The 13,932-nt window shown below is 37.0% G+C and overlaps 3 protein-coding genes across 7 annotated transcripts in view; 2 read left to right on the top strand and 1 right to left on the bottom strand.

The window, feature by feature from the left end:
- The window catches only part of sbno1 (strawberry notch homolog 1 (Drosophila)), a 29,050-nt gene extending 28,437 nt beyond the window's left edge, over window positions 1-613 (bottom strand). For 2 of the 4 annotated variants that reach the window (XM_077243670.1, XM_077243673.1), the window contains exon 1: window positions 255-610. The gene's annotated coding sequence lies outside the window, so the exon portion shown is untranslated. Of the gene's footprint in view, window positions 1-213 lie in introns of all 4 variants that reach the window. The other 2 variants (XM_077243674.1, XM_077243671.1) reach the window with 2 other exon arrangements.
- A 589-nt stretch (window positions 614-1,202) lies between these two features.
- kmt5aa (lysine methyltransferase 5Aa) lies at window positions 1,203-8,043 on the top strand. Its single transcript, XM_077243669.1, has 7 exons — window positions 1,203-1,499; window positions 2,484-2,640; window positions 2,751-2,961; window positions 3,887-3,974; window positions 4,060-4,119; window positions 4,200-4,390; window positions 7,213-8,043. The coding sequence occupies exons 1-7, from the start codon at window positions 1,224-1,226 to the stop codon at window positions 7,421-7,423; spliced, it is 1,194 nt and encodes a 397-aa protein (XP_077099784.1). The 5' UTR covers window positions 1,203-1,223; the 3' UTR covers window positions 7,424-8,043.
- A 2,688-nt stretch (window positions 8,044-10,731) lies between these two features.
- snrnp35 (small nuclear ribonucleoprotein 35 (U11/U12)) lies at window positions 10,732-13,027 on the top strand. Of its 2 annotated transcripts, none has more exons than XM_077243667.1 (2): window positions 10,732-11,167; window positions 12,010-13,027. In XM_077243667.1, exon 2 carries the CDS (start codon window positions 12,010-12,012, stop codon window positions 12,781-12,783), a length of 774 nt encoding a protein of 257 aa, XP_077099782.1. In that variant the 5' UTR covers window positions 10,732-11,167; the 3' UTR covers window positions 12,784-13,027. The 2 variants fall into 2 exon arrangements, with proteins under 2 accessions (XP_077099782.1, XP_077099783.1); XM_077243668.1 differs by lacking the exon at window positions 10,732-11,167 and adding an exon at window positions 11,828-11,912.
- Window positions 13,028-13,932: the final 905 nt, after the last annotated feature.

The following is a 13,932-nucleotide window of genomic DNA, read 5'->3' as shown; positions in this document are numbered from 1 at the left end:
ATACGTGCCAAACAATGACATTTGAACGAATAATTCCTGTCAGTGACTTTGTCAAAAGTGCGCTAACGGCTCGCCTCAGGTTAGCTGCCTAGCGCGTGAACCAGTCGCGAGACTCCCTCAGCTTTCACGCGAAACGCAATAAAACTCAATATTCCTTTGCACAGCGTCCCTAAACCAACCCAAAATGTGATTATAAGGGAAAATAGAGCAAACCCGCTGTCTGATAGCTTATGTCCAAAAAGTCAAACACGTACTCCACTCGGTTTCTATGGATCCCAAACGTCGCGGCGGTGTGAAGGATGTCGCCGCTGCTTGCGCTGCTTGTTTTCTAACCGTCGGGCGCCATCTTTACCCGAGACGCGTGCTGGTCACGTGACGCCGCAGCCCACAAAACAGACGATTTTGTGTCCAGAAATGTTCCCCACGCGCCGCGTATAACGCGTCGCCGTGCATCGATCGAGAGTCGACCTAAGACCATCTTTCATAAAGCCCCGGAGCCCGTCCATATGAATCGAGATTTTCAATTATATTTTTAAATCAAAAGTAGTCGGAGAAAGGAGAGCGCCGAAGCCATGTCACGTGACCACCCCCTTACTCATATTCAGGAAGTGACGCTATGACAAATAATTTCCTCCAATGACACGTCAAAATGACATTGCTGAAGCCATACTGGTAAGGTCAAAGGCAGAGCCTGACCTACGCTGTTTGACAAAGGTTGAAAACACCCAATATATCTGATGAAAAGTGTTTTAAATCTATTCATTATTTCAATCAAATAAATCCACAAAATGGGCACATCTTTAAACAAATCTTTGTATGTTGTATTCTGCAATACTGTCCGTAAATCACCCTAAACTTGCAAAAACTATAAAAAGACAATTCTTTAAATCGTCTTTGTACACTATTAAATGTGTATGCGTTATGTGGACATAATATACTCATGTTGGGATATTTTGCAATGTGTCTACTATGTATATACTGGATGGATAGATAGATTTATGAAATACTGTATATTATATATATATACTATATAGTTTTTAAAAAACATAAAATCTAGTATCATGTAGTGATTAATAATTCGCGGTAATACTAAATCAGCCTAAATAATTGTTTTATTTTTTTATAAACATTTGAAATAAATAAGAAATTCTAGAGTGATCCGCCTAACAGCTCCATCTTCCGGGCAATTTGAACTCAACTTCTAAACATTATTGGTTATTTAAATGCTCACATGGTTTCCTCCCGTGAATGAGATAAAAGTGCAAACATGGCGGCGTGAAACTGTACAAACTAGCTCGGATGGAAGAGCATTAATTAAAACAGCTCGAAAGTTTCTTGTTTTTTTTTTTTTTTTCGTAAACACGGAGCTGTTTTTGATTGTCCCCGTTCCTCGCCGTTTAGAAGGGCAGAAGTGTAGAGGAGAAAACACTGGACCGGACCGGACCATCGCTTCACAACAACAGGGCTCGAAGAGAAAGTGGACTGAGATGATGAACGGGGTAGGTTTACACGGCTTCTTCATCACAGATCATGATTATTTGACGCGATCTCGAGCGTTTAACGGCAGAATGATAACAGACCGTGTTCTGATGGATCTATTATCTTCAACTCTCCATCCGAAACACACGAACTCCATTGACTGGTTGTGGTTCCTGTTTGATAAGTTGTATGAATGGATGTGGCATCGTGTGTGTAGGCAATGGGATGTACGATATGTGTGTTAGTACAGTTGATCGAGACGTTAAAAGAACAATAGCGCTGCGGCGTGCAGTGTTATAACATTGTGAAGCGCGCGAGTGCAGCTGTTACAGGCCCAGTGTGGGCGTGTTCATCGACGATCAATAACATCACAATCACTACATCGATTGTTGATCGACTTAAATCTGATATTTTGAAAATCGCTATTTGGTTAGTCCCAGTATATATTTTTATATATTATTATTACCACCACAAGTAAGTATAATTAGTATTTTACACAATAACTACTATTACATTTATTATTATTAATACCACAAGTAGTTCTAGTTATAATTGAAGATTAGTGTATTTTACACAATAAGTATTATAACATTTTTTATTATGATTGTTATTACCATACATAATTCTAATTTATTAGTTTTTTCACTGGTACTATTACATTATAATAATAATAATAATACCGTAAGTAATTATTTATGATTGATAAGTATATTTTACACAATATGTACAATTTAATTTATTATTATTATTACTACCACACGTAATTCTAATTATATTCGTTTATTTTACATATCTACTATTACATATTATTATAATTATTATTTTTACCACAAGTAATTCTAATTATAATTCATGATTGATTCGTATATTTTACATATATCTGAATATGTAATATGACATTACATTATTACTTAAAAAAAAAATATTAAATTAAATTACAAATTATTATTTGTTAAAAAAAAAATTCAGTTGGCGACTGCTTTCTAAAACTCGCTGTTTTGCAGGACGTCATATGCAACGGACACTCGCCATTTCACCATCTCCTAAAACACAGCAGCTCCAAATCACCGCATCATGAAGCCATCGCCGTCAAACTCATACAGGACGGCAAAACTTCACGCTTATTCTGCACGCAGAATGAGCCACAGAAGCTTGGAGATTGTAAGGACGAACAAAATGCATTATCTGTCTGTCTTGACATTGGTGATGTTCACTGCATGAATGTGTCACATTTGTAATTGCTGCAAGTCATTCGTTTCTGTGAATTGTAGCCAGGAGAGTCAGTACTGTAAATGGTGAGTTCATGCTTCCAAAAATGGCTGTGAATGAAGAGCTGAAGCACTCGATGCACAGAGTAGAGGAGCAGACGCGTCAACTGCACTGCACGGCATCATACATCCACGCCAGCAGTGACATCACTTCCTCCAGTCAGAGGAAACGACCCCCTCGCAAACTTAAAGTAAAGAAATCCACACAGAGAATGTAAGTCAATGGTGAAGTTGATTCACAGATGTTAAAAGGGTAGTTCATCCAAAAGTAAAAATTTCTTTGTTCTGTTGAACACAAAGAAGATATTTGAAAGAGTCTCAGTACTCGGTAACCAAACGTTTTCTGGACCCCAGTGATTTCCATAGCATTTTCTTTTCCTTACTATGGAAGTCAGTGGGGTCCATCAACTGTCTGGTTACCAACATTCTTCAAAATATCTTCTTTTGTGTTCAACAGAACAAAGAAACTCATACAGATTTGGAACAACTTGATAGAGTAAATGATGACAGAATTTACATTTTTGGGTGAACTATCCCTTTAAGATGACACTTTTTAGACCGTTGTTTTAACAATTTTGCACAAATATTGATGAAATTAGTTTTTTTCAGCCAATAGTCAAGCTTTTTTATTTGTAGAATTATTGTTAATTGTCAATTTGCAGTATTTTTTCAATTTACTTACTGCTGTAAGAAGGAAATTATTGTTAACCCTCTTTATTTATATTGAAAAAAAAATATATATATATATATATATATATATAAATAGAAACATTAACTGAAATTACATATACAAATTTACTTTTATTTCAGCTAGTTAAGGCAAACTAAGTTTAGGTTTTAAGTTGACTAAAGTAACTAAAACATAATAAACTTTATATACACATTAAAAAACCGTAAAAATGACAAACAGCAAAATTACTAAAATTATAATCTAATTCCAAATATTATCAAAAACTATAATAGTATATTCATTATACTAAAATAATATAATAATTATTTGTATTATTATTATATATTATATTTGTTTTCTCCTATATGTATTATTGTTAATGATTTATCAGTACACATTATTGTACAGAAAATAAAATATATTTCTCTTCTTGACATTCTTGGATTATGAATCAATTTTTGTTTTGCAGAGCTGATACCAAGATCCCTCAATGCCGAAAGGTCACAGATTATTATCCAATCAGAAGAAGCGGCAGAAAAAGCAAAAGCGAACTGAAGGTAGTGCACAGATTTCATGTTTTTCATGCGTTACATCAGCCAAAGCTATAATATTGATGTGTGTGTGCCTGTTTTCCGTCAACAGTGTGAAGAGAAGAGGCACATAGACACGCTGATCACAAACGGGATTGAGAATGGAATGATGGTAATCTTTGACAGTGAATTGAGTTTAATGTTGAAGTCTGCTGGACGGACACAAACGTACCTTCATGTCGGTCTTGACAGGTCAGGTACATTGAAGGAAAGGGCAGGGGAGTTTTTGCCACACAGATGTTCCAGAAAGGGCAGTATGTAGTGGAGTACCATGGAGATCTGCTCCAGATAACAGATGCCAAAAAAAGGGAGGCTTTATATGCACAAGATCCAACCACTGGCTGCTACATGTATTACTTCCAGTATCTCAGCAAAACATATTGGTAGGTTCAAGCACTACACCCACTTTCCTCTCGTTTTATCTCGTTTTTTTTATTTCATTTTATTTGAATGAAATTGAAGCAAACTGTCATAAAGTCAACATTAAAACACTTTGCAATACATGTTCATTTCTGTAGAAGAAAGTAAATGGCGTTGATCGGGATTTCATGCTGACAGGGAAACCAGAATTGTTTAAGTCAAGTCAAGATACTGCGCATTTGTGGTCTGCTCTCCCGATTTCATTTACAGTATATTCCATGAATAATTCACTGGATTGCACTGAGAATCTCTTCTTTTTCTCCCCAAATCCTCCCGTCTCTTTCCACGGATGCTTTAAAATGTAATTGTCTCCCCTTTTCACTTCTAATCCCTATTAACATTGTTCATATTTGCTAAATACAATGTTATCTGTCAAAATGACGGAAAGCACTTCAAAATATTACCACTCAATGCTAAAGTTAATCAACATTTTTGATTATGGCGACGTATGTTACATAATATAGACAAATATTACTCCAGTGATATTTAACCTGTCAGTAATATTGCTGCGGACAGAATCAAGCTTTTAGGGCCATTCATGGTTTATTGAAGAACTTTGATGCTTAAGCACTTTTTAGTTTCCTTTTAATGTTCGATGGTTTAAAGGGCGAGTAGAATAATGTCACTTTGTATTTAAAAAAAAGTAAAAGATTTTGCAAAGCTCCATGGGGTGTAGAAAAAATGAGGATAGCGCTGTCTAAAAAGGCCCTGTTTACAGCCGGTATTAATATGTTTTGGTCGATCGGATCACAAGTGGACGACTCTAAATACAGGTGTAAACGGAGTCTAAAACGCTTTGATCTTTCTGCCACTTTAGTGGAAAACACATTAGACCGGATTGCTTTCGTAGTGTAAACGCTCACGTGATTCAATGTGTTCAAACAGCCACTAAAGACCGTCTACTGTCCTCATGAGTGAACATTATGGGTTTGCATGGTTAAAAGTGGACGGATTAAATCACCAGGGGCCTCATTTATAAAACTATGCGTAGGATCCTTACTAAAAGTGTACGTGGGCCAGAAAGCTAAAAACGGCGTACTCAAAAAAATATTCAGACTTATAAAACCGTGCGTACGCCAGAACCTGCGCAGAATTCACTTTATAAATCCCAGTTAGCAGAAGATTGTGTGCACATGCGTCTCCTCCCCGAATCAACCATATATGGAGCTTACAACGCCTAGTTTTACTATGCATATCCTCATCCGCATATCATTTGCATATGATTATTCATCCACGTGATGACATGTTTAACGGTACAAGACGTTAGGAAAATATGAAATGCGGCTGTGCTGTCACATTAGTTACATTAATAAAAACTAGTAGCCTATCCTTGCCTTGTTTTTGAATAAATAAATCAAATAGTATAGAATACATTTCGGAGAAAGTTTTTCTCATTCTTTTCCACTGGCCAAAGAGTATTTTTAATTGATTTATGTTTTTAATGGAAACAGATAGACCTTTTTGTGCATTATTTGCACGAATACATTTTCTCAGACAATCTGCTATTATCATGATAAGCAATTATCTCTTTAGTTAAAACATTAAAACACAGCATGCCAGAGGAAAAGTGTCTGAAAGCATTGCATCCACAACAAATGTTTATATTTATTGAATATAAAAAAATGTTGTAACTTCTCAGTAATGATTTCATGTAATTTAAGTGTTTAACTACATTAATCAGAATGGCATATTTAATCTAAATCTTTACGAAAGAAGTAAAACAAAGTTTAAATCATTGTTTTATTTATTTAAACTGTTATTGTGAACATGAACTGTATTTATGATTAGGACTTATAATGAAGATTTACGGTTTTAGATGCGTTATGCTATGCGTCAGTTTCACTAAACAGCCAAACCGGCTCGCTGGCACGGACATTTAAGAAGGGATGGATGTTTGCTTCATGTGATAGGCTTGGTTTGTGAAATTATATTTGTATTATCTTTCTGTATATGTATAATTTTCTTTAGATCTTCTGTCTAAAAGTGACCAAAAAGACATTTAACTCCAGCTCACCATCGGTGTCGCCAAACTGCTCCATCTCCAAAATGTTCGTACGCATGGGTCAGAGTTTGCGTGCAGGTGCGCAAATTTTCCCGTCAAGTTTGTTTTTATAAATCACAACTTGTGCGTCGTAAGTGGCGTACGCCTCTTTCAGGGCCTGTTTTGTGCGACGCAATGCTTATAAATGAGGCCCCAGGTGTAAACAGGAATGTGAACTCGTCTACTTGTGATCCGAATGACCAAAACGCATCTCAATACCAGGTGTAAACAGGGCCTAAAAGACACTTAATATCCAATAATATTACCCATTTGACCGCACTGACACGATTGGATGAGAGAAAAACTTTAACTGAAATAAGTTGAATAATAACACTGTCTTCTGCTTTATAGCAGAATCCATTATTTTCACTTATTGAACTGAATCAACATTGAACTGACTCGAGCCGAATAATGAAACGACCGTTTTCAGTAGAGCTGCTTCTAACTGAATTGAACTTTTTTCATAATGAATGACCTTTACAGTTATTGAGCTGAATAATGTCTTGCCAAAGCTGCTTTACAGCAGAATTTGTCTTGTATTTAAAGTTTGCATCACTGATTCCGTCACTTGAACCATTTCTATTGTATCAAGCACGATAAAACCAGCGACTTGGCCTTTCACAATACACATTGTTTCAAAGAAGCAGATTAGAGCTGGGCGATAATAAAGTGTCCATTCCGACAGACTGAGTTTATGGGCCATTATAAGCGCTGTCTAAAACTTGTGCATTTGTTCCCTGACAGTGTGGACGCTACGAAAGAGTCCGATCGATTGGGAAGGCTCATCAACCACAGTAAAACCGGCAACTGTCAAACCAAACTCCATGACATTAATGGAATACCTCATCTTATCCTCGTGGCCTCCAGAGACATCCAGGAAGGAGAAGAACTCCTTTACGACTACGGCGACCGCAGTAAAGCTTCAATAGAAGCTCACCCGTGGCTAAAGCAGTAATGTGCTGGGAGGAGGGGAAAACACCTCGTTTCTTAACTAGACAGTTTTTAATGTAATTATTGCCTTAGTAAACAGAGAATGTTTTGGGCTAGTAAGTGTATGGGTATGTTACACAGTGACAGTAACACGTTAGATTGCGGTACATATTCAACGTGTCCTACTTTTAAGATATTTATCCTGCTCTGACATGCTAGTTTCGGCACATTTCTTTTTGTATATTTTATATATTGGTAGATCAGTGCTTCCAAAGCATGCAGTTATAGTCCAACTTTCTGCATTTTTATAAAGTTTTCTTAATCTAATCTAATGTAAGGTAGTTAGAGGCTTAGCAATAATTATTTATAATGCCCAAACGTTTATGTTTGAAGCAGAAAGCCTGTGATGCTAAAAGGAGCGGCGTTTTAAAAGGTTCAGAAAACTGGAATGTGAAACCAAACTTTGATATCATTTGAAATGTTACCGTTGTACAATGCTGGGTGTGTCGTGATTAACCTGAACAAAGCTGTACCTGTTACACAAGAGCCGAGTGTTGATGACCAAAAGCTCCAACGGCCGGGGAGTGTTCGAATCAATCTGTATGAGATGGTCGATGCATTGTTTAAATAAATGATTTTATGCAACTTTTGGCCTCTGTTGTCGTATATACAGTGGTGTCCAAAAGGCAATGTTTATTTTTGTTTTTTTTATGTATATAATAGATTGCATCAGCATAACAGTTTTAATGTTCAGTTGAATTATTCCCCTTGACAGCAGCACTCAAGCTGATGGTCAATGTCACAAATGTGCTTGTTTGATTAGTGACTTAAACATTTAGCAGAATGTTTTCTGTATAATTCAATCCATGTTTAGTCATGAAAGTCCTACTTTTTTTTTTAAATTGCATTTAAACTTCCCATATTTTCAATGTGGTCTTACACTTTTAAATAGAAACTTTTTTTTTTATTACATTACTATAATTAGAATATTATTTTATCTTTTTATAATGGTCTTTCTTTTTAAAAGTCAAAGCCACTCTAAAGGGATAGTTCACCCAAAATTGAAATATCTGTTATTTTCTCACTTTAAAGTTGTTCTAAACCTGCATGAATTACTTCTGTTGAACACAAAAGAAGATATTTTGTAGAATGTTGGTAATTAAATAGTTGATGGACCCCATTGACTTCCATAGTTTAGAAAAAATATCATGGAAGTCAATGGGGACCAGAAAATGTTTGGTTACCCACATTTTTCATAATATCTTTTGTGTTCAATAGAACAGAGAAACTCATACAGGGTATGAATAACATAAAAGTGAGTAAATGATGAAAAAACTTTTTTTTTTAAAGTGAACTATCCCTTTAAGAACATGCCCGGTGACGTCAGCGACAACGACCCGAGCACGGCCCAGCAGCGTCAGTAGGCCATTAAATGATTGTTGGGAATATCAAACAAAGGATAAAGGGTTTGGATGGGGCATAAAACATTTAGCAGAACAGTACGGCATTAAATAGTTAGAGTTTAGTCCTGCAATAGTTATGAGTGAAGTTCCTCCCTCCAATTCCAGAAGTCAACATAGAATTATTGAGTTTTGCATGGTATAATGAAAGATATGCCTTCTTCATTTTATGGTTTTATTAACATTTACACAGATTGATCAAAAGACCAAAATGGTCAATATGGTATAGGAGTTTACATTCCTGAATTTAAAAGGTATGAAGAATAGGCTAAATAATTACGTTTATGCAATTGAAATGACTGGCATAATAACAGCATTAAGGCGGGTAGAAGAGATAAAACCATTAAAATCACTAATATGTTCAGATTCAATGGGTGCTTAGAAAGTGAAGTTTCAATCAGAGATGAGCAAGAGATTAGAAATATACTGTGAAATATTCAAAGCCTAGGAATAACAGTTCAGTTCTGTTGGGAAATGTTTCAATAGAGAAAGGACTCAAGGAGAAGCAGAAGCTAAAATAAAAATTTAAATAAATAAATGGCAACAAGAATGGGAAGCAGAACCTAGAGCTAGGCAATATTACAATATGCAGAAACAGGTTGGAGGAAAAATAATATGAAAAATAGGAAGAAATAGTATACTCAAGATTAAGAATGGGACATACAGGATTGAACGCGACACTGAAGCTGGTAGGAAAAGGAAATGGTTTATGCACAGAATGTCAAACACAGGAAGATGTGAAGCATGATTTATTTAGATGTAGGAGATACCGTGAGCAGAGACAAAGATGGCAAGAAATGGACGATAACATTGAGGATATTCTTGGGGAACAAGGAATGCAAAGTGACAGAATTAGAGCCTTATTTATTTCCCTTAAAGACAGTGATTTAATGAGAAGAATTTAGGAAGGGAAAAAGGGAAGAAGAAGGGAAGGGGGAAAAAGGAAAAAAATATTTTTGTTTGTTTTGTTTTTTTAGATTTAGTTTGGCCCCTTTCCAGGGCTCTCAAGTTTTATCAAAAGTCTAGAGTGAGATTTTGCCTATTGTTCATAATTGACCAGCACAAATGGAAATTATAACAATTGTTGAATCTGATAAAAAGACAAATTCATCCAAATAAAATAAATAGTTATATTTAAAAAATACAAATTTATTGAAAAATAAAAATAAATTTGACCCCAAACAAGCCAACTGAACATCAGTGCTCAATGTACATAACATTGTGTCATAACAACTTGCCCTGAGCATGTATGTCAAGACCCAAACCGGTCACCTTTACAGGGGTCATCGGATGCCCATTTTCCACAAGTTGGTATGATTCTTTTGGGTCTTCATGTAAAGTTTGAAACATACTTTGGTTAAAATTTCTCAATGGTTGTGTAAAACAACACCCTTTTTACCTCTTCAAAAACAGCTCTGTTCACAGTGACCCGTGCATGTCTCTTTAAATGATAATGAGCAACAACTTTAAGGCTTTTTGAGGATTAAAAAAAAGTGAATGTATTTCTTTCATTGCATGGTGATTGTGTCCACACACTGCAAAGACACATTTATTTGCAAATACCATATAAAAGTGTATTTTGCATCCGATGACCCCTTTAAAAGCAGTTTTTGCAATCAAAAATAATTTAGCACGAATTTGGCTATACTCCTCAACATCAGCTCTCACTGTCTTTGATCACAGGCAAAGGGGATCGTCCAGGAATCGTAAAATCAAAATGCTAAAAAAAAAAAAAAAAATTCTGTCCGCAAACCGCATTCATCAGATCGTGCTCTTTCAACTTCCACTCCGTGTGTGCGCGTGTTGTTGTCTAGTAACGAACGTGCTTGCAGCGGAAACACATAATTTACCCGGAAACAACTAATTCTAATTTCTGATTGGCAGGTAGCTAGCATTTAACTCAGTATAACTCGAGACAGATGCTATGAACTCGGCAGAGAACTTCCCTCCGTTTGCCTGCGCCTCGTCCATTAATTGTATAGCGGGACAAGTTCCCTTACTCCTCAGCGTGAGAAATACAAGGTGGGGCGTGTGAGCGTGTGAACGGGTTGAAATGCGTGTGTCTCACGCCCAATGCGTGAGACTTGAGAGCCCTGCCTTTTAATTGAATAGCCAAAAGATTACTGTAACACTCTACACACTCAGGTACAGTAGGTGGCGGTATGCAACAAATGAACGATGCAATTTGCCAAGAAACTAAAAGAAGAAGAAGAAGATCAGCACCATAGACATCGCGATCAGCACAGCCGGAGTTTATTTTACTGTCTTATGGTTTCCACACGGAGAGTTTTAGACGGCGGACCCACAAGGTTTGTTTCGATGCTTTATTTTATTGTACTGTGGAAAATATGTCTATGACATTATTCAGAATTACAAAACAATTAAATATCAATAGTAGCCTATATGCGGTTTTAGTGGATTCAAAGAGATATGACTAATTTAAACACTAAAAGTGTACAGCACATCTTTGTGTGTGCTCTGATTCGGTTTAAAATGACTCTGGATAATATCGTCTAACGTTAGTTTGTTAACGAGCATAAAAGCAGCATCTTCTTAAAACCTAGTGAATTGCCTAAGTAGACAACATTTAAAAGCGTAGAGAGAGGCCGTTTGCTAGGTGGTAAAGTTACAGACGATTATACGTCCTTATTTCCACTAATCATTCTCTAATCATGCTGGGTTATTATTATCTTAAACTATTAAAAACATTTTTGATAATTAAAATAAAGCTTTTGGCAAATTTAAGCAGTAAAATGAACTAAGAAAATAAGAACTAAAACTGAAATGAAAAAATAAATAAACCTAAATAGTGACAACAAAGGTACTAATAAATAAATATATATATATATATATATATATATACACATACACATACACACACACACAAATACAAAAATCAAAGTTGTCATTATTTACCCATCCTAATGTCAGTATGCTGTTATTTCCATTTCCATCCATTTCCTAGTTATCAAAGGCTGTCAAGTTCTACATTGCACCATAAAATTAGTGCATACGACTCATGCGCTATATAAGTCTGCAAAGAGTGTTAAAAATGTAAGTTTCACATAGGGTTAAAAAGTAATGACTGAATTCTTCATTTATTTGAGAGAGCTGGATTTTGCATTAATTATTGCATAAACTCTACCATCAGATGATGAGCGAGTGGAGTTCTGTCGCGAAGGTTTACGACCCCCTCAGAGCAGGCAGTATCGATGGCACAGATGTGGAACCGCATGACAGAGCCGTGTGGAGGGGCATGCTGGCCCGCTACCAGCCTAACAAGGGTGTGACCGGGGACCCTCACCTGACGCTGTTCGTGGCACGCCTGAACCCGCAGACGTCTGAGGACAAGCTCCAGGAGGTCTTCTCCAAATTTGGAGACGTCCGCAGGGTGCGTTTGGTCCGAGACATTGTGACGGGTTTCTCCAAGCGCTACGGTTTCGTCGAGTACAAGGAGGAGCGCTCGTTGAAGAGAGCCTGGAGAGATGCCAACAAGCTGGTCGTGGACCAGTACGAGCTCTTTGTGGACTTCGAGCAAGAGCGGACGCTCCAGGGATGGATTCCTCGCCGACTCGGAGGAGGCCAAGGTGGCAAGAAGGAATCCGGTCAGCTGAGGTTTGGAGGCAGGGATAGACCTTTCCGGAAGCCCATCAATCTGGCATCCATGATGCCCCAGAATCGACCAGCAGATAGATGGGATCCATCAAGCGGGAGGGAGGAAAGGCAAAGAGACCAAGAACAAGATAGGGAACACGGACGATGGAGGGAGAGCAAAAACGACTGGGATAGAGGGGATGAGTGGAATGATAGAGGTTACTACAAAGAGAAAAGAGAGTCTAAACACCACCGGGACAGAAGCCGAGAGAAAGACTCCAATAGAAAGGAAGACAGACGACACAGAGACTCTTACAGAGACCAAGAATAAACTTTGCATGCATTAAAGACTTTCTTTTCTTAGTCTAGACTGTTTTTGTTTTTACTGATGTGAATTTAGTTTGAAATAAAAGTTCATTTGAACATGAAACTTCTGCCATTATTTACTCATACGGAATGGACTGGCTTTACGCTGAGTAAATAATGAAAAACTGTTCAATTTTGGGTGAACAACTCGTGACAAACATACATTTGTCATACAAATAAAGTTTCAATGACTATCAAGATGTTCGAAATGAAGAGCAGCAATTTCTGACTAATCATGGTATAAAATAGTTTAATACACAATGAGATGAGTTATGCGTAATCCTTCATAATGATACGTTTGATCCAGTTCTTGTTGCTGGATATCACTCTCAGTTCTGGAGTTTGCCATCAGGTTGAGTGGCGTACTAGCTGTTCAACAACTGAATTAAGGCCCACAAGCATGAATTTCTGAATCACAAAGCTTCCACACTTTACCGTAGTCACTCACGCATTTCCATGCTTTCTCAAAACACAGTGAAAGCACCGCTCAAGCAATGCAAATGAAATTTGTCCATGTGATAGATACTTCAGCCGGATGCCAGTAGTAAACTATGGATTATTAATATTCTTCTGCTTTAATGTGCTGCAGAAACACTTAATGATGCATTAAACTTTGTTTCATGATTCCAGGGTTTAAAGACATTGAATGAATGAGGCATTTTTATAGCGCTTTCATATGTACTACTGCACACCCAAAGCGCTTTACAATCATATCAGGGATTCTGTCCTCAACACCACCAGTGTGCGCATCCACTTGGATGATGCGACGGCAGCCACAGTACAACGGCGCCAGTGCGCTCACACACACCAGATACAGGTGGAACGGAGAGAGATACATTATCCAGGTTCTTAAATACAGAACCGATGACATGCTGTCAATTACCACAGAAAATAAGTTTGATTTGCCCCTCAGTTCTTAAAACAAACGCAAAACGTGCAATGATGATGTATAGAATAAGGTGCATTGCAATGGGATACATGGTAAAATACAGTGTGTGATTAAAACCACTTTCATGACCATATGATGTCGTACACTACTACAGTTCAAAAGTTTGGGGTCAGTAAGATTTTTTTTTTAAATTAATATTTTTATCCAGTACGGATGCAGTAAATT

The sequence above is a fragment of the Siphateles boraxobius genome, unplaced genomic scaffold (genome assembly GCF_051911475.1).
Source record: "Siphateles boraxobius isolate OS27281-9 unplaced genomic scaffold, OSU_SipBor_1 25, whole genome shotgun sequence".
Classification (NCBI taxonomy): Eukaryota; Metazoa; Chordata; class Actinopteri; order Cypriniformes; family Leuciscidae; genus Siphateles; species Siphateles boraxobius.
The sequence above is the reverse complement of the archived record's forward strand: the minus strand, read 5'-3'. Positions and strand labels throughout refer to the sequence as shown.

Excerpts from the sequence above, each read along its gene's own strand:
- kmt5aa (XM_077243669.1), top strand. The coding sequence starts at position 1,224 with ATGCTCACATGGTTTCCTCCCGTGAATGAGATAAAAGTGCAAACATGG. Across the intron at positions 2,962-3,886 it reads AAGAAATCCACACAGAGAAT|AGCTGATACCAAGATCCCTC; the intron begins GTAAGTCAATGG and ends TTTGTTTTGCAG. Across the intron at positions 4,391-7,212 it reads TATCTCAGCAAAACATATTG|TGTGGACGCTACGAAAGAGT; the intron begins GTAGGTTCAAGC and ends GTTCCCTGACAG.
- snrnp35 (XM_077243667.1), top strand. The coding sequence starts at position 12,010 with ATGATGAGCGAGTGGAGTTCTGTCGCGAAGGTTTACGACCCCCTCAGA.